Source organism: Erithacus rubecula, assembly GCF_903797595.1.
Source record: "Erithacus rubecula genome assembly, chromosome: 9".
NCBI classification, from domain to species: domain Eukaryota; kingdom Metazoa; phylum Chordata; class Aves; order Passeriformes; family Muscicapidae; genus Erithacus; species Erithacus rubecula.
The window spans coordinates 6,487,704-6,507,964 of NC_136660.1; the positions used below are offsets into that span (position 1 = coordinate 6,487,704).

Below are 20,261 nucleotides of genomic sequence, written 5' to 3' on the forward strand. Positions count from 1 at the left end.
CAACAATTCCCATGAGCTATTATGACACGTACACAACATTTACTTTTATTATTACATCTAAACTCTTAGCTTATTCTATACAATTACATTACTACACTATAAAACCCTTCACCATCTTATCCAATACAGTATCTTACTTACTTAAGGCATATTCTTACTTATAACTATAGAAACATATGTTTATAATTTTTCTGCTTAATGTCTGTGCACTTTTATTTTTACATCAATCCAAGCTTCTTCCAAGGCTGTAAATCAAACCCTTCAATATCTGTGGAAGTTTCTATCTTTCCATTTCCTACATTAAATGGAGAAAATGAGCTACAGAACATAAAATTGTATCTCAATTTCTTATTTATCAGGTCTATACTGCTAGTTTTTGTTACTGCTGGTAACTCTGCTATTTGTTTTGAATTAATGGCAGAATGGGAGATGTCTTCATAACAATTCAAGTTCTTGTGTATGCTTTTCTGTCTGCAAAGGAAATCTATAGGTTTAGTGGCTTGAAACAAAGACATAAAAAACCCCAAGATTACACCTTGCTAGCATTAACAGCCAAGGGTTGGAGCTGCAGAGTAGGATTTTGTTCAAATGCAAAGAGCAAGTGTGGCTTGTGGGTGTGAGAGTACCAGCAGCATTTTGGATCTTTGAGTGCACTGGTGAGATCATGGTTACCATAAAGGCTATTATCATGATGAGACAATTATTCAGCCTACGCAGTGGGAGCCTGTGAGAACTGGCTGATTCTGATTAGAGCTTCTCTTTTTTTTTTTCTTTTTTTTTTTTTTTCTTTTTTTTTTTTTTTCTGAATAGTATGTAAGTTGTTCATTTGCTGTTCACAAACACAGTTCTTGTGATGCAATCCAAAATTTGATTTTGATTATCACTGTGTCTGTAGCCTCTGCCAAACCACACAGCTATTCAAACTGCATTTGTACGGATGTGGCCTGTATAACTTGAATCTTTGTTAGTCTGTCTTTATGCAGCTTGTGAATACCTTTCAGAATATACACTGTAACTGTAGGGATTTTTCCTAGTAAAGAAATGTTATTCCTATTCCCATATCTTTGCCTGAGAGCTCCTTAATTTCAAAATTATAATAATTTGGAGGGAGGAGTTTTACATTGTCCATTTCAAGAGAGGCTCCTGCCTTTCTTAACAAACACCTGTCTTTCAAACCAAGACAATCTTTAGAAGAGATGCATTATCAATTATTCTGATTTCTTTAAATAGCTATAATTTTATGTAGTGGTTTTGCAAGTTAATTTCAAAAATGTGTCCAATTCCCTAAAGAATCCATATAAAGTCTTGATTTTGTGTGTGCTGTAAAACAGAGCATCTTAATGTATAAGGGAAAATGGTGTCTAGGACTCCATATGTTTATAAAATACTTTGGATTGGGCTGGAATAGACCTTCAAGATCTACTCTGACTCTTCTTCATGGCAGGCACTGGTATGAGGCTGATGGGTTCCTTGTAGTTGCCTGGGTCTTCCTTTCAGAAAATGAAGGTTATGCTTCCCCTTTTTCCAGTCAGTGAGAACTTCACCAGCATACCACAAATTCTTGAATATGGTAGATAATGGCTTAGGAAATTCAGCTGCCATTTCACTCAGGACTCGCAGTTGCATCTCCTCAGGTCCCATGGACTTGTGCACCTTCAAGCTCCCCAGATGGTCTCAGACCATCTTCTGTAATGGGCAGTGCCTCATTCTCCCAGTCCCTGCCTTTGCCTCCTGGGACTGGTGAGTGCAGCTGGAGCATCTGTTGGTGAAGGCTGAGGCAAAAACCTGGTCAAGTACCTCAGTCTTCTCCATACCCTGTGTAACCTGGTATCTTGTTTCCCTCCAGGGAAGGGCCCACATTTTCCTAAGTCTTCCTTTTATCATACCTGTAGGTGCTTTTCCCATTGCATTTGATGTTCCTGGCTGGGCTTAATTCTATCAGGGCTTTAAATTTCCAAACTTGATCCCTGACTGCTTGAACAATATTTCAGTATCCTTCCCAAGCCACCTGTCCTTGCTTCCATTCTCTCTGGGTTTTATTTTTTTTTTTTAGTTAATCCAGGAACTCCTTGCTCATCCACTCAGACATCCTGGTGATTTTGCCTGGCTTCCTGTTGTTAGGATGCATTTCTTCTGAGCTTGGAGGAGGTGATTCTTAAATATAAACCAGCTTTCCTGGGTCCTTCTTTCCTGTGGAGGCTTTATCCCACAGTACTCTACCAGGCAGATCCCTAAAGAGGCCAAAGCCTGCTCTCCTCAAGGCCAGGGTAGCAAGCTTGCTGTGCTCATCCTCACTGGCCTAAGGATCTTCAACTGCATTTTCTTTAGAATTCATTGATGTGCCTGCAATTTAGAGCAGACTTCTCAGCATATTCTATAGTTCTATATAGTTTATTGTGTTTGATTCTTCTTAAGTTTCAGACTTATAGAATAAAAATAGATTTTTAAAATTCTATTTTTGATAGAGAAATACTTTTTAAAGACTTTCAAACTCTCCAGAATAATTCAAACACATCATTGTTCTCTTTTGATTTGGATCTTCATTTGGAGCTCTGTTCTGATAATGTGAGACAACTAATGGTCATAGATTTTTACATTAAGAAAATATATTTCTAACTGTCTACCTTACTAAAGTATGCAACACTGAAATCAATAAAATAGTTTTGTACTGTCTCAGTAAGGGAACAGATTTTGGAAGCTGGAATAGCTCTTCTTACGGTGCTCATAGGATGGTCACAAACAGCACAATTGCAAGAACTGCCAAGTGGATCCTAATATGTATTTTACCAAGGGAAGTTATAAAGTTTCCATTCTGATCTCTTGCACCGTGTTGCAGAGTTTCCTTAGTGTTAAAAGTTCTCATAGTATCTCACCCAAATCTGGTTGCTGCAATGGAAACTTTCTACTCCTATTACTCTCCATAGTAATGTTGGAGTAGGGGCTGTTTTCTTCTGCATTTTGTCAGGTTTTGATTGACTCCAGGACTGTTGCCATGTTCCATCAGCCATCTTTTCTTCAGGCAAAAGGAGGATATGTTTTACAGACTTCTGATTGCTCTTGTTGTTTCCCAAATATTCATATCTTCCTGGCAGCAGAATAACAGAAGTCAGTCATAGTATATCTGTAGCTTTGCAAATATTAAGTAGAGGAGAAAGGTGATTTCACAGTGCAGGCTTTACCTTCTGCACACTCTGCTGCTTGTCTGCTGTCCTGTGTTGAACCTGCAAGGTTTTATACCCTGCAGACAATGCTGAAGAACAGTCCTTACTTGTTCTCTAGCCTGTGAAAATTTTATTTCCTTCATATTTTCACTGAAATTCATCTGTTTTGATTGTTTCCCCTCCCCCCCCCCCCCCCCCCCCCGGTCTTACCATTTTGGTCTAAAGTTTCACTCTTTAACATTCACATGCTCCTTTTAGTTTCACATTTGCAAGGGTAGTAAACTTTTCTTATTGCCCAAATCATTAATAAAACATTGGGTAGAAACAGATCCAGGACAAACTCTTGCAGAACATGAATCCTTTTTGACAATGAATGTTAATATCTTGTTCCTTAGTTCAGTTACCAGATCCCTCTTGGATTAATCTAACAATCTTTTCATCAACACCATGCTCCTTACCTTGCTTATGAGAATGTCAGGTACAAGTATTGCTTTTCTCCAGTCTTCAATGTCTGTCACCTTCCCATCAAATAAAATTATTTTTATATAGTTTCCTCATGACAAATCCAAATTGATTGCAGTTCATCCCAATAACTTCCAGATGGTGACAGATTCAGATAGAGGAGATCTCTAGGACACTGAAAGTTTAACCAGACCAGTGTACAATTTTAATATCTCCTGTGTTTTTGAGATTTCTTTCCTCACCCTGTTCTTTCAAGTTTAGTACTAATTTGGTCTTTAACAGTTCTATCCTGCATGCTTTGCAGGAAGTTTCAAAAAAAAACCCCCTCAAAATCAAACTCAGAGTGGCTGGAATTTTATCTTAAGCCTATGTAATTCCCATGTCCTAGCATGAACTGCATGGAGTTATCATTGTTATATATCCTTGCTGGTAGCACCCATTTCAGTAGCCTTGGAGCTGTTCTGAGCAACAGTTCTTCTATGTTTTCTTCTCTTCTGCTCTGTGAAGTATTGATTATTTAAAGTTTAGATTCATTAAACATTTTAGTCAGAATTTATTCTATCTTTAAAAGGGGAAAAATCTCTGAACAGAATTTCCCTGTAACATTCCTCCTTCTCAGCAGCTCCACAAGCTAGTTTAAAATAAAACAAATCACAGGAACAGAAATTTTAAGAGTTCTAAAGAATTGAAAAAGAGTGATCTTTAGTTTTTATGTAGGTATTCCTCCAATCATCTGGATTTGCCTATTTTGGGGGAAAGAATGAAAAGTCAGGAGGGCGAGACAGGCAAATGAGCAAGGTTCAGTGCTGGCTGGTACTTGTCTTTGCTATGGAATGCACATCCAAAGCTATTTATTACTAACCACAGATTCAGGGAAGCATTCAAGGTTGTTTTCTGAAGAAGAGTGATTTCAAAGTTAAAGCAATAAATTCTTCACATCTCCAGCTGACAACTTTTTCCTAGAAATTTAGTGCCTGAAATAGGACACAGTGTTCCAGATGAGACCCAAGCAAAGCTGTGTAGGAGAGAAAGATTTCTTTCCTTTGTCTTCCAGGCTGTTACTTTTGTGTTTACATCCCTGGTGTATAAACTTGTGTTGATGTATGTTGTTTGCCATGCAATGCAAACTAAACAACTTCCCCTCCAACTTCTTCCTCTGCTGTTTGCAGTCACCCCCTCTAAAGCAGAAGGGATGCATTCCCTCCCACCTCCTGTGGAGTGTGTGTTCATCTTGCAGCCAGATCTGGACAGGAAATGCCACATTCTCTTCTTCTGAACAGGCTACTAACATTAGGCCATTAAAATTGGGCTTTCAGGCATCACATCAATGCCTTTAATCTGTGATAATAATCATTATTATACAGGTAAGTGGGTTTTTTTCATATGCCCACTTGCTCTTGTTAGGCTAAGAAAGAACTCAGCCTCATGTGAATATTAATAGCTTTATGTGAAATTTATGAAGAAACAAAACATTTCTGACTTTTTTAGTGGCAGTGATTTTTATATTTTTTAAATGAATCTTTCATAGTTACCTTTCTTGCTGCAAGGGTTTCTTCCAGCAGGATTTTAGTATCAAAGTACTAATAGCTGGACTTTTTTGTTTGGTTTGGGATTATTTAGGTTTTGGTTGGGGTTTTCATTTCTTTTGAGGTAAAATATACATCTATGTTTCTAAAATTACCTTGAGGTGTTTTTTTATAATACTGATTGTTATTTTAAGGAAACTGAGAATTTTCATATACAATTGTTTTAAGTATAAATGTGTAGATTTTAGGACTGGTAGGTGAATTTACTTAACAGAAAGTGAGAAAAATGTCACCTGAAAAACATGCATTTAATACCCTTCTGCATCTTGTTATTGACTGCTAATGATTCTGCTTTTTTGCATTTTTTTCCTATAAAAGTCAACTTACTGCTGCATGGAGAGTTCAGAACACTTAAAGCACTAAAATCTCACTCAGATAACATGTTGGGATTTTAATGATTCCGTGACTTAATTATGGAGACAGTCCTTTGGGAATGAGGCAAAGATGGTCTTTTCAACATAGGAAAAGGAATTATGAATAATTAAAGAATCTAATTAAATGAATTTCTTATGCTGGAGTAGGTTAGAGGTTTCTTTTTTGCTTTTATATTTTCGTTTCAAATGTTTCCTTAAAGGTTAAGAAATTGTGTGTATACTGGCAGGGACTAATGTCTTCACTGAAAATTCTGCACTTAGTTCAGCTAAAGTGGGAAGTCTGCAATGAAAGTCAGAGTGAGTAATTATGTCCTCTGTACTTGCTGAGGTAGCCTTGGTCCAGCACTCAAATGTGGCAGTGAACAGGGAGAAACTGCCTTGTGAGCTCACATGTACCTGTTCTCCTTGTCTTAGGAATAGTTAGTAGCATATTTCTTTATATATCCAAGTAGTTCAGGGAAATTAAAAAGGAAAAAACCACCTACCCTACAAACAAGGAAAGGAGCCGTTTTTCTTCCTTTCTCATAATTTCTGCATTTTTGCACCACAGAAGTTAAACATAAAAGTTATACAGCTGGAAATCTTGGGGCAACTGGGAAATGCTGACAACTTCAAAGAGTCTTTCTTGTGACCTTTGCAGATGGGTCCTTTGTTACACTTGCTCAGCAACTTTTTATTTCAAAATAAAACAAGTAAACTGCTCATAATATTCCAAGCTTGGCAACAGAAAATATGCAGGCACTAGGTCACTCAGTGCAGCTCTCTACTGTTGACAGTGGATGGGGGCAATAATCCATTTCAGAAGGTGATAAAGTGCTGCCTTTGTCCAAAGTTAAAAGTACTTTTCCTTTTGGGGCTGTGTTGTGAAAGGTTAAATGATGTTTTCGTGATGACAGTATTTTGCTAAAGCAGAGAGGAAGAGGCCTGCTACCCCTGGGTACATACTGTGCAATCATTTACAGAAAGGCTGATTTGGTCAAAATTCCTTTTAGCCTGAAGTATATGTTTCTGACTCAAACCTAACAAAAATCAAAGAATATTAATTAAAGGGTATTGGAAAGTGACCTACTAACTACAGGCAAAGGTGTTGCATCTCTTTGTGACTGATGCCATCCCACTCTGTTTGGTAGCTTCATTTGCTTAAGCACATTCACTTCCTGGCACTTTTGCAGGTTCTGCAATGGTTTTTAATAAAAGCTTTTTGTGTAGCTTTTATTATTATGAGACAGCTACTGCTCCAAAAAAGAGACAGCAGGCGGGGGGGACTTGATGCTGAGAAACTTGAAATACCACAAAGACATTTTCTGCTGCTGTTTTGGGTTATTTTTAAACCACTCTGAGACAGGGAGTTTTCCATCTGAGATGAGCAGGGAATAACTTGTGTCTGTTTGGGGACTGGATGACCTGGCAGAGGAGCTTCTGTGAGCCACCTCCTTGGTAACTGCTTTCCTTATATTGGAGGAAACCCCAGCTTGGGCTCGGTGTTCAGTGGATGTGTGAGCATATTGCTTTCATGTATTACAGCAGAAGTAAACAGATGCAGCAGTGATTAATTGACCTCTCAGGGTGAAGTTTGTAGCTGAATCATAAAATTCTGATGAATGGCATTTTGCATTTCTTTTTTCAAAGCTCCCCAGGATGGAATTGATCCTCCTATCATGTCACAGACAGCGTTCAAGTTCTGCATGTGGGAGTGCAAAACTGATGCCAAACCTGCTTTTTGCACTTATTCTTATATATATATATATATATAGGGGTAGCTTTTCCTGTCTCTGTTGGTGCCATTTGTAGACACATCTAACAAAATTTCCAGATCAAAACTCAGTTTGGTGCCCTGTGGCAGCATTCCACTGACCTCCTGGTTGCCCTACTGTGGCTGGCAGTAGCTAGTGGGCATGGTGAACTAGGCAGAGAGAAATGATGAAAGTAGGAATCTGAGGGAAGTTAATATTCTGAATAGACAGTTTCAGAACACCATTGAGTAGTTCCAAGTGAGGGTTGAAAACTGTCACTGTGATCTAGTGTCAGTTTGGGATATAAGATGTGTGAACCCAGTTTAATGCCATTTCCTAGTGATCTACTGATACTCTGCATGGGAGTTTCAATCCAGACTGTAGTGTGGTGTTTAAATTTCAGGCAAAAAAAGGAGAAAAAAATTTTTTTAAAAGTGCATGCTTGTTGCACATTCAGTGGTTCCAAGTAAATATAGGGTTTAGCAATATTATTCTTGGCAGAAAACAAATGGGAAGAAAGTTTTTGGTGTGTTTGCTCCACAACAATTTAGTGGTTTGTAGGGGTTTGTAAAGATTTCCTGAAATTTTTGTCTTTACATGTATGTTTCACAAAGATGCACAGACTTTTCTCATTGGTGTAACAATGTGTCAATATGGAAAATCAGACCTAGATTGGCCTTTGTCAGGTTCAAAGGAGGCTCCCAGGTCCTGGCAGAGAAAAATTTTAGGAAGTCCTTACAAACCACTACATTCCACCCCTTGACTTTGTGAAACACATCCAAAAATTATTATCAACATTTTATTAAACGTACAACTTCTACTTAAAACAATAAGAACTACTAAATTAAATGGAGGGAAAAATTTCTTACACCTACCTCCACCCCGAGGCATTTCACCATAATTACACCATATATTTTCTCTCATCAGTCTACTTAACCTGATGACTTAATACATGCTTTGCCTATTTTCCTCCTAATTAATCTTTATCTCATAGCTTTCATCAATTGCCTGCATTCTCCACCAAAAGATGCCACAGTTTTGGTTCAACCAGGTGGAAACACCAATTCGTGAAGTGGTTTTGGTTTGCCAATTCGAGATTTCCTGGTCAACACATCAATTTATGTTGAGGATTTAGTGCTGGCCAAATTGACAGTGCACCTAGTAGAATTATTTACTCATTTCCTGCTAAGATCCTAGTGCAGCCCAATGTGGCTGCTGAAATGACTCTAGCTCCTGGCCACAGCCAGGGAAAATCACATAACCATCTGCAGGCAAGATTTAACTCTCTCACTGACCAGAATGAGACTTGCAGACACTTTGTTCTCCCTGCTGAGTGAAAGAAAAGGACCAAGATGATGATACACACAGAAACAGCGTGAAAACACTGAGGGCAGACAAAAGGAAGAGTAACGTCCCAGACAAGAGACAGATGAGTGTCATGGACTGAAATTTCTCTTTTTTGAGCTATGGAAAAGTGACTCTTGTTTCCCTATAGAGGATTATAGGGTGGGTGAATGTTTTTTATGAGCAGAGGCATTGGTGCTAGAGTAAGCAGATATTGGAGTGGCTATGATCCTGTAAGTTTTAATAGAGAGGAGATGAAAATCTCTTCTGGCCCCCAGGGAAGAAGAAAGACCTGTTTTCAAAGATGAAGAGAGTTTTTGTTTCAACTGTTATAATTCTTAAAGTGTGCCCCATAAATTGATATGATTCTCAATAATAGTGGGAAAAGGAAGGAATTTTTACAGTGATAATAATTCCATTCTCCTGGGTGGCAGTGGGAAAGAAAAGAAGTTTTGGGGGGAGGAGAAGTATTCTAAAAGTTTTTTTCTGAGTTTTATGCTTTTTTTTCATATAGTTTCTAGTAATAAAGTTTTTCTTTGTACCATTTAAAGTTGAGCCTTCCTCCTAATCCTATCTCACAGCAGGAAATTAGTAAATCATTCTAGTGGCTGCAATTTGGCCAATGCTTAATCAATGACATAAATTGATACGTTGGTCAGGAAATCTCAAATTGGCAAAATTGGCAAACCAAAGCCACTATGCATGGTTATATATATTTTTGTTATCAGTGTTCCTTGCATTGGGTACATTTCCTGGGCTGCTTGGCAGTTCCATCCACAACCCCTACAAAATCTATCTTGCAATTAGTGTGCCTCTATAAATAAGATACACCAGTACCTTTTCCTTAGCTGATTATGAGTCAGAGATGAAACTCTTTACACCATCTTTGCAGAAGAGTTAATTTGTCACTGTGAGATACCTTTCTTTGTGTAGGTCTCAAACAAAATCACCCTGTTTTTATAGTCAGGGTTGTTCATCTCCAGTCCTGGGTGCTCTTCAGCCCTCTGAAATTCTTTCTCCTCTGCTGATGCATGATCACATTGTGTCCCTCTCCCAGCCATGCATGCCTGGTGCCCTGGGACAGCTGAAGATTTATTTCTCCATTTCCCCTGCACCAGAAGCCATGGGCTGAGTGAACCTTATCTCAGCTTTTGAACTGTCCAGATTTAGAGAGCAAGTCTTAAGGGCAAACAAAAGCCTGTGTGGTAATACTGAACAAGTCTAGGCCACAGTGACATGTCTGAACAAGTCCAGGCCTTGGTCTGTATTGTGTGCACCCACCAAAATATATTTAGCTGTTTCTCTCCATATTTTGCTGTATATTTTGCTGTTTCTTTACACTCTTAGTTATTTTTCTTTATATTTCTTGGTTTAGACCAATGTTTATAACAAGTGCACAAGATGAACCGTTTTAAAGTGTTTTTTCTGTAACTTAAGACCCTTCAAGGCCACTAAAACATAAATTGTGATAAATCAAGAAAGAAGAAGCTAAGAAACAGAATACTGAAATTAAAAGACCCAAGATAAAAGTAAGCAACAAAGTTCTAAACAGCGACTGATCATCATACCTGAAGGGCAAAAAGCACATAAACCACACAGAAGCACCAATCAAGAAATGTGTGATCATGTGGACAATAGTCTTAAAATGTATAATTAGAGCTAAAAAGTAAACAATAAATCAGCTTCTACTCAATCATATTTATTTGTTATCCAAAAGTCCTGTTCTCCCCCAAACCTGTACTAGTTTTCTTTAAAAGTCATGCCTCCAGCTTGAAGTTAAAATTCACCAACATGTCAGCCATGCTCACACTATGAGTAAGCTGGACCACAGGAGGTGTAATTTCATCAAAATGTGTCATCCTCGGACAGAGAAATAGTAATTTTGCACTTCATTCTACGAGCTCAGAAGCAGCTGCTGCTTTGATCTTGTTTCAGCTCAGAAGGCAGGTGATGTGTCTGGAGAGGGCTTAGTGAAAAGCACATTCCATGATTTTGTTTTCTGTGTGGGTGTTTCAGAGAGCGTTTAAGGGGTTTGGGGATGTTTGGTTCAGTTTTAGTTTTTGTTGTTGTGATTGTTTAGGTGTGTGTTTTTCTTTGATTGTTTTTGTTTTTACAATTGTTATCATTTTTGCTTAAATTTCCAACAGGAAATTTAAGAAGTGTCATTTGAGAAGTAGTAAGCCTCTGGTCTTTATCACTACATCCCTGATTTTGTGTCATTTCCAAAGTACTTTCCAGCTCTTGTGCCCTAGAGAAGTTAAGTTAAACTAAGTTAAATTTTCTGTTAAGAAACAAAAAAATTATTAATTACAATTCCAAATTTTATACTGTAAATTCAAAGAAGGTAAGGGGTTAGAAGGTAAGGGTTTAGTAAAGTGGTACATAAAATGCAATTTAAGTATTTTCCTGCTCTTTAGATTAGTGCATGCATTCCTTTCTGTCATCTCTCCCCAGTTTCCTTGGGATTGTTATTGCCAAAATAGAATTCTGCCAGAAGAAGTAGGTGATGAGAGAAACTCAATGCAACAACATAGAAGAGCCAAACAAACCTTAACATTTCTTATTTTCCATTAATTTGCTACTTACTGGCCTTGATCTTCTGCATGTTTGGAGATCAGTTCATCCTATCCTGGACATCAAATGTGTGAACAGGAGATAAAAAGTAAAACTAGATTCTAAATAAGTTTTTAGTCCTGTTTGGTTTTGTTTATTTGATCTTGAGACACAAGGCCTGCTAGTCTAACTAATAAGGAAATGGATCTTAAAAGACTAATTAGAGAGTTTTGTATGGTGAACCCATTTTCACAAATAATTTGTTTTATTCTTTCAAATTTCTTCTGCCTAGTTTTCTCCCCAAATGTTATTTTCATGAATTTTTTTTATATTTCTAGTAAGTCTTGTTTTTCTTTTTTTCCCCCTTTCATTTCCAATGCTTTACTCGGCATAATCCAAAGCAGGGCAGTAGTGGAAAACTCAGAAATTAAGAATTTAAGAACAACCTAATAAGAATTTGGTTTACTTCTCTCCATGTGTTTTCCTTTCCTTTTCTCTCTGCTATTTCTAGTCCACCTATAGTGGTCTTTTTGTCTTTGGGAAAATGTAACATACTTTGTTTACCAGTAAAATTTGTCATAATGACCTTCTAGCACTGTGTGTGATCAGAAGCCTGTTTTGATCCATAGTGATCTGAGAAGTGTAAATATTGAATGTTTCTGTGGTGTTCCATCTTACCTTAAACCCCTCAGATTTTCATAAATATATTTTTTGGCATTTTCTCAGTAAGCCAATATTTTATTGAGTGCCTTTTTCATTTTTAATGCTGTATCATTTGTTTAAAAATCTGTAAACTGATAGTACTATCTTTGCTCTCTATGCTTCTGACCAGTTGATGAATTAACACAAGTAATTAGATTGTGAACACCTATGAATTTTTGTGTTTCTTCCCAAATCCATCTCAATGTTATATGCTAATGCTGTTTTGCAGTCTCTTGAATCTAGTTTTAACAGTGGTACTAACATCTTAAGCTAAACCAAATGATACACTTTCAAGTTAATAGCATCACTTCCAGCTATTATTATGACTTTGTGAGTAGATGAAGCTAAGTAGACATTATCCTTGTGCTAACAGAAACTGCAAATTTCCCATTGTTTAAGTAAGATACAATTTATCATTCTTTATCAGGACCCTATGGATGGTGCTGAAACACTCATTGGCATTTCATTAACTTTGTAATTAAGGGTGAAATCAAATAGCTTAATTATTTTACTGAAGTCACAAAAGAAGCACTTGATGAAGATTTCCAGTGCCCAATTCCCTTGAAGTGAGTTATGACATATCTGGCATGAAAACTTTCACACTTTTCCAGCTTTCATCTGGCAGTGCCCTATCACCTTGCAGTGAATGGTGCCAGCTCACCAAAAGCAGGAGTTATACATACACAGTTGCTTTTCCACAGGAGTCTGAATCTTTTACTCACACTTTTCTTGTACCTCCTTTTCTATTGGACACTATCCCAGCCTACAAGCTATACAAAATCTTCCTAGTTAATATCTCTCCAACTATAAGGGATCTTTTCTTTTTCTTATGTTGATTTTTTTTTTCTAATCATAGCTAAAAAATAATTTCTCAGTACCGTAGCTTGAAAAGGCATTTTCTGTTTCTGAAATCTAATTCTGGAGGAGTTTGGACTCTGTAGTTCAAGCAGGGATTGTAATCCACATAATAAAAACATCTGCATGTTATGTCCAACTGATTAATTAGCTGAAAAGATCCTTGGGATGAAGCATTCTTGGCTGACAGATAAAATCCTCCAATTTATGCATATCTCAAGGGATTGGGTGAGTTCATGTATTATCCTAATTTCTTAGCATTTATTCTCATTAATAAAAGCTTGGGCTGATTCTACCTGCATAGAATGCAACCTGTGCATAAGGTGGCATTTGAGCGTTAAAGCTGAATATGTGCATGTTATTCTCTGTGCTAGCATTTTTAAAAGTATGCTTCAAGTATTTTAAACACTAACACTTAATAATGCATTGTTTGTATTTTCATTTAATGAGGTTATTTAGGCATAAATTACAGGCTTGTATGGTTAAAAGGCTTATAGGATGTCACAGGATTAACCAGCAAGTGGTGAATGACAGCAGCATTCACTTCAGCTATGGCTGGAATAAAGTTGGTTTCCTAAGGCAAAGACTGATGAGCCTTTCAAATACAGATGGAAATGTGCTGGGAATAAGAGGGATCCAAGTCTATTGAATTTTGTTGAATCCATTTTCAGTTCTAGTTCTGCTTTATTTTTTGAGCACTTCCATGATAACTGCGTTCTGTCAGACACGGGAACTAATGTCAACTTTATTTTATAGAGAAAGATCTGAGCTTCCAAGAGGAAAACTGCCAAGGTCATGCAGGCAGCTTGTAGGCTAGAAAGTAAAGCTTTGGGTGCTTTTGCTTTGCCTTTTTTTTTTTTTTTTTTTTTTTTTTTTTTTTTTTTTTTTTTAATAGGCACAATTTCCCAGGGAATCTTGAGGTCACCGTCCTTCTTGAGGTGCCTTCTTCAGCCCCCATAGATCAGCAGTATGGCCAGCTCCTTTCTCTGGTAGGGCTCCTGTTCTAGAGCAGTCTCCTCACTGCTGCCCTGGGCTTCCTTGAAGAGCTGGGCCAAAATCCAGGTGCCTCCCTGAGCATGGCCTTTGACAGCTTGCAGTGGTGCCTTGCAGTTCAAAGCATGCTCTGAGCATCCTTGGGCTGTACTCTTTTGAAATGTGTTTATTCAAGTATCCATAGAACATAGAGAAGTGGGAGGTTACTGCTTCTGGTTCAAAACCAGGCATTGCCCAAGTGCAGCATTCCTCTTCCAAAGGCAGCATTAAATGAGGCTTCAGAAATCTTCCAGTTGTGGAGGGGGAATATGGGGAGTCACATGGTGGTGGATAGGTGCAGGAGCTTTGCTTGCACACAGAAACTGTGGTTTTACAGCATCAGAAAAAAAAATCCCTAAGGTCACACAACTGTGGCCTCCATCCTTAAACATTTCTTGAAAATTACTCCAAAATAAACAACTTTTTAAACCTGTTTTGTTAGTTTGTGAACAGGAGACAAACAGTGCAGTATGTGCTGCCCTTTGGGCAATATACAATGTGTTCAAAGTAGTTTCTGTTTTGTAGATTTAAAAGGTTATTTTTATTTTAGCCATATTATGTGAAAACTAAAGCATGTCGCTTGCTGGGCCTTAGAAACCAGAATTCAAAAAATGTCTCTCAAATTCAGGGGAAGAATACTTACTAATGTGTGAGACAGCTCTGGATTTTTTGTTGCCCTGAGAAGATTCAGACTGATTTGGCTTATTGCACTTCAAATTTAAATTTAACTTAATTTTTACAACAAAATCTGTTTTTTTCTTTCTGGAAAGAAATGCTAGTACTATGTAAAACACACTGGTTTCACTTGGAGAGACTTTTGGGCTTTATCTGAAAGAAGTCAGACTGCCTTAAAACACTGATCTTTATTACAGTGAAGCATGTTGCTAGGAGTACTGGGAAAGGTTAAAAAACATCAGTCTTGAGGCAAGCTGCTGATTGTTCATATTTGTGCAGAAAAAATATGGTTCCTTATTTACTAGATGCTTGCTCTGTGTTCATCCTAGTAAAAGATCCTCCTGCAGGCCTTAATACTGCTACTTTACCTCCCATAATGAATATTCAAAAGCTGCAGTCATTGAGGACTCAGGTGGCAAAAATAGTAAGATGATTGAAGCAAGCCTTGACATAAAAGCCTAAAAGTACATTTTCAACTACATGGAAATAGTGCTGTTTTCCATTTCTGACCACGTAAACGACCAGTGCTAGAAAATCTCCCATGAATTAAATGCCTGTTTCACACAGCACTGTGATTGCATCTTTCTTTCTGTATGATGTGTTGTAATAAGTATGTTTAAAAAAAAAAAGGAAAAAAAAATACAACAGGGCTTTCTGTAATCCTCTCTCACAAAATGTATTGGAATTGAAAAATCATTATAAAGGACACACTGTTAAGATATGGCAATGCATGCATTGTTTTCTACATAATGCAGTCAGAGTCTCCATGGTAAAAAGAAATTTTTATTTTATTTTTTTTGTCACTATCAGCAGTTAACCTAAAGTAGGAGCTGCTCCATTTCATTGTAGGTTAAATGGCTTACTATACAAAACTAGCTGAGAGACGAACAACGCTAACACTGCATTTTTTTCATAGGTTTTAAAAACATGCTTGAAGATCAGTGAAGAAAAAACAGTGCAGCATATGTTATTGTTCTGGATTTTTTTTTAATAGAAAGCGCTCCTTTTCAGCATTCCCCCTTCAGTGGAGTCACTTAGACACTTCCAGCTGGTGGCAGGGGATACAGCCATAATACAGCTTTCTCTGTCCCAGCTGTCTTTTTCATTACGTTAAATGCATTACGATGGCTGCACTGTTTTACGAAGGTTCAGGTGCAGAAAGGTATAGGAAGAAATCTGCAACTATATGTTTTTGTAGTGACTGCAAGCTTCTGCGAGATCTCTGAATCCTGAATGTGTTCCTGGCTCTGGTCACAGATCTCCTTCCAATCACTGGAACATTTGCTGTAAGGGCTGGCTAAAGGTGCCCGAGGAAATCACCTTTTACAAGGGAGCATTGTTGTAAAGGATTTTTAATGCATTATGGCTCACGCAGCATCACAGTTAAAGAAAAACAGGGATTTAGAAATAAATGCTGAGGAAGAAACTGAGAAAAAAAGAAAACACAGGAAAAGATCCCGGGATCGGAAGAAAAAGGTATCTAGATCTGTGCCAAATTCTGAACAGGAATTCTTTTGTTTTAATTTTCTTACCTTGCAATTGAAGTATTAAAAGCTTGTTCTTTCCTGTAACTTGGTAGCTGTTGGAGTAATTTGTTAACATTGTGAAATATCATTTGTAACCACGGCTGTGGGGTTTGCAAAGCAATTGAATGTTTAATTAGATATTAGTTGATTGCAGTGATGATGCAGAAGGTGGGCATTCATTTCCCACTTATGTTACTGTGATATGCAAACTGTCTGTGAGTTGAAAATAGTTTGTAACCATCATGTGAGGTTTAATGCTGAGCTTTCTCGTAGGTTTAACAGCAAAGCATAGCATGATAGTTTTGCCTTACATGCAGGCACTTAAAAGGGATGTGTGTAGAAGCAGCTATTTTTTCTTTGTGTTCAGACCATGTCACATGTTTGGCTTCGGAAACATCCATTTTTAGGATAATGTTACAGAAATAATGTGTTTCAGTGTTTCTATTTTTTCTTAACGGTGAGGTGTTTTACAGAATTGAGCTGTAACACTCTGCTATTAGCAACTTTCTTTTGTTAGGAAAATACGTGGCTGAGATTACAGAGCCTGGTTTTTCTCTGCTGTAGATTTGGCTTAGCTGCAGAAAACCCTTCAGCAAACTAGGATCTGAAAAATTCAGTAGGTACTGCATTGCTCATTGTTCAGGTCAGGAGCCTCCGTGTGATTCCAGGCTTACTGTTTCTCTCTGAGGTATAAAGCAAAATAGTTACAGTTTGTAGCATAATGACAGATAAAGAGGCCAGCTACTTTGGCAGCTCTGGGGATGTCCCTATGAATGACACCCTGTGCTCTGATCCATAGAAATAAGGCCCTGCCATGATTTTTTGTCTTTGGCTGTATTTTATGATAATTTTTTTCAAGAACATATCAAGGAGCCAGTTGCCTTTGCAGAAACCTGGGCATGTAGTATTTCTGTGTGCCTTTGTGAAATCCCCCTAAGGGGGGGACTGGATAATCTTCATATGCTCAGAGAAGCGGTGCATGTGCTTCCTAAACGACATGCAGATTTCCTCTAACATATGTGCATCTTTTGGTTGGGTGAGAGTCAGCATTTTCCTGCCCTTTTCTCTTTTTTCTCTGCCATGGCAGTACTATACATAATGAAAAGCACTGAGAAACCCACTGCCTTCTGTTCTAGTGAGCACGTTAGGAGACCTAACATGCTGCAGTACATTTGCTGCAGCCATCTACACTGTGGGTAGTTTTTCCTCTGTGAATGTATAGACCTTCTGAATCATCTTCCAGGATAAAGGACAGTATGAAGATAAGTTTCTGCCTTTGAGGTGAATTTTGAGGTGCTGCTGTTTGAAACCAGCCTTTAATAGTAATATTTTTCTTGGCTGCTGTTTAGGTTATGTGCAGATTTGTAATGTTGCTGTCAGGATGGGTTTCCCCCCAGGTGAAAATGGCCATAGCAGTAAGGAATTAATTATAGGAGCTGTCCCCTCAGCCCATATTTACCTATGGCTTGTGAGCTGAACTATATAGTCTCTCAGCTGAATCTACTCATGCTGCAGGAAGCCCACGTTGTACTTGATGTGCTCAAGTTTAACAATAGCATGCCCAACCAGATTCATGCACTTTCTTTGTGTAAGGGAGCTTCCTCACAGCTCAGAATTAGAACAATATAGGAGGGATATGGCAGTGAGAGGCTCTTGATTCAGTGAGGTGAGACAATTGCTTTCTGGACAAAAATGCTTTATTGTTTATACAACACTGCTGTAGAGAAGCAATCTCTTAGCAACCAGAGTGGCACATGGATAAATATCTGCCTATTAATCTCAAATATATGGGTTTCTTTCAGTGTTTTATTTCTGCACCTTATGAAAGAGAGAAAATTGAGACCTTTTGCTCCACCAAACGCTTTTTGGGGGTTCCTCCCCCTCCCCCCCTCCCTCCCCCCCGCTCCGACCCCATTGTGTCATACTGGAATTTGGTTGTTTATTCCAGTTTCTTTCTGGATTTCCATAGAACTCTGTATATTCAGGACAGGTAGAGGCCTTCTCTAGTAGGAGAATGGAACAAAACCCAGCAATTACTTCAATTAACTCTCATACATTGGGCATCATTCTCATATCAAAAACATGATTTTGTTATCCAGTACATCGGGCGTAGGAAGTCAAATAATTGTGGTTTGCCATTTTGTGCTTTCCTGACTATTTAAAACATTTTCCCCCCAAATTTTCCACTATGAGTAGTGAGTCACTTCTTGTTCCTCTGCACCACCCACAAGCAAGCAGTACTCGGGAATTTTTTTGTTGATCACATGATACTGCACAAAGCTTACCCTTTGCTTAAGCAGTATGCAGAAATATCCCTTGGAGTCTTCCAATCACATTGAAACAACAAAGAATGCTAATGTTTCTGGATAATTTATACAGTAAAGAGCCCAAGGCAACCAATGGGTAGAAAGTAAGGCTGGTGGGACCAGCCAGTGTCTTAGTCTTGTATGATACTAGCAACAGTCATGCTAATTTATGTTTCTGTTTAGTTGGAGGGTGGCAATCTGAGGGTAATATTTCACTGCTTTTGACTGGTTAAGCAATTTACAGTGTAATGACATTCCTGTGAAGGCTTCCTTTTAAGACTTGTATGAGAGAAATTATCTTTTTAGAAACACACAAAACAAAAACCTGTGTTATGTCCCATCCCATTTAATTTCAAGGTGAGATATTCTCAAATTGCTGTGCTTAGCTCTGTAGAGAGGCTGTGTTTCTGTGCCCCACCACACTCTTTCAGTTTGCCTGCATTCAGGACATTCCAGGCCTTTGGTGAAGGTCCTGAAATGTTCAGAGCTTAAATCAGGCAAGAGAAAGGGATAGGGCCAGCAGATGAAGGGTCTGCATTATGTGGGTTTCCCATTTACTCTGTTCAAGTTTGTATTACAGTTCTGCCTCTGGATGGTTATGCATTGTCCTACACTGAAAATAGTTTGAGTACATTCAAGGGCAGACCTGAGCCTTTAATGGTATCACAGAACAAACCAAACCACTCTTAAAAATAAGTGATTGATAGGATAACTTGCTTGATAGTTGCCAGTGCAGATCTGTCATGCATAGTTTGGTTTGTGAATTGCTTATCCTGTAATAATGTCTGAACAGAAATTGGTTGCTTAGTCAGTGCCTTTCCTAAAATAAAGGTGAAATCTCTGAAGGGTTTTTGTGTTCTCTTTTCAGTATATATATCAGAAAAGAAGGACAGGTCTTGGCACACAGTCAATTATTTATGTTTTATACAATATTTAGTAGGACTGAAGCGATTTCCATTTGTGTGTGTGCTCAGGAGCACTTGTGTTCTTTGGGAACACAGAATAATTTGATCCTAATGCAAAGCCTGGCTGCTGCTGTCCCTGAGCTGTTAAAGGCTGTTGCTGTCACAGCCTCTGCTGCTGCAAACTTGTGGGCAGCAGGAAAAGTAATTGATGTCAGTGTCACAAATCCTGCTAATTTCATCATAAGGCTCACGGTGTTTGAAGGTTTTACTTAATTCTCAGGTATGCTGGAAAAATTTGCCTTGCAGTTTCCTAAGGAAATAAATGGAAATGCTGTGTCAGGAATGATCAGCCTGTAGGTGTTGCAGCTGCTCATTGTGGCTTTGAGGAGCTTGTGCATCTTCTGGGCTGGGCTCTGCTGCCTGCTCCAAGGGCCTGTCAGAGATATCTTGGGCTGCCCAGCATAGCAGAGCTGGGAACACCTCCCAGGGGCAGTGGGACCCCAGGAGGGCATTATCATATCCTCACTGGGAGACTCCCACTTTTTCCTTTCCCCTCAGCTCTTTTGGGGCTGGCAAATGTTTTGCAGATCTCGGACATGTGAAGGTTTTAGTACCAATGTCAATTTTCTTATGCAAACAAGTCTACCAGTTACCATGTAAAGATTTAAACTCAGATAATAAGTGAACATCCCCATCCCTCTTTTTTTTAAAGTGATTTCATTATTTTTAAACAAATCTCGATTAGAGATCTGTTTCATGGCCTCTGAACAGTTGAACTTGAGTGTTGTAGAATTTAGATAGGTTGAGTACAAGTGATTGTTCTTTCACTCATTTGTGTTAAAGCCCAAAGCAGGCAGATGTTGCTCTAACATCTGGGAACATGACTTAGGGTAAGTGAAAAGATTGTGTAGATTAAGGGTCTGAAAGAAAAATTGATAAGTCAGTGGTCTTTTCTGAGTGTGAGGAAAATTTCAGTCATATCCTTGATTTTGGACATGATACTCTGTCAGAGGCAAATCTAATGAAATAGAAAAGTATTTCTGGTAG

The 20,261-nt window shown here is 38.2% G+C and overlaps 1 protein-coding gene across 4 annotated transcripts in view; it reads left to right on the top strand.

Annotated features, from left to right (window-relative positions):
- The window catches only part of ANK3 (ankyrin 3), a 348,817-nt gene that overhangs the window by 139,208 nt on the left and 189,348 nt on the right, over positions 1 to 20,261 (top strand). Inside the window, exon 1 of one of the 4 annotated variants that reach the window (XM_079313271.1) lies at positions 15,524 to 15,953. The exons of the other annotated variants lie outside the window; for them this stretch is intronic. Coding sequence (XP_079169397.1) covers positions 15,840 to 15,953 — 114 coding nt within the window. The 5' untranslated portion in view covers positions 15,524 to 15,839. Of the gene's footprint in view, positions 1 to 15,523; positions 15,954 to 20,261 lie in introns of those variants that run through there. 4 annotated transcript variants of the gene reach the window in all.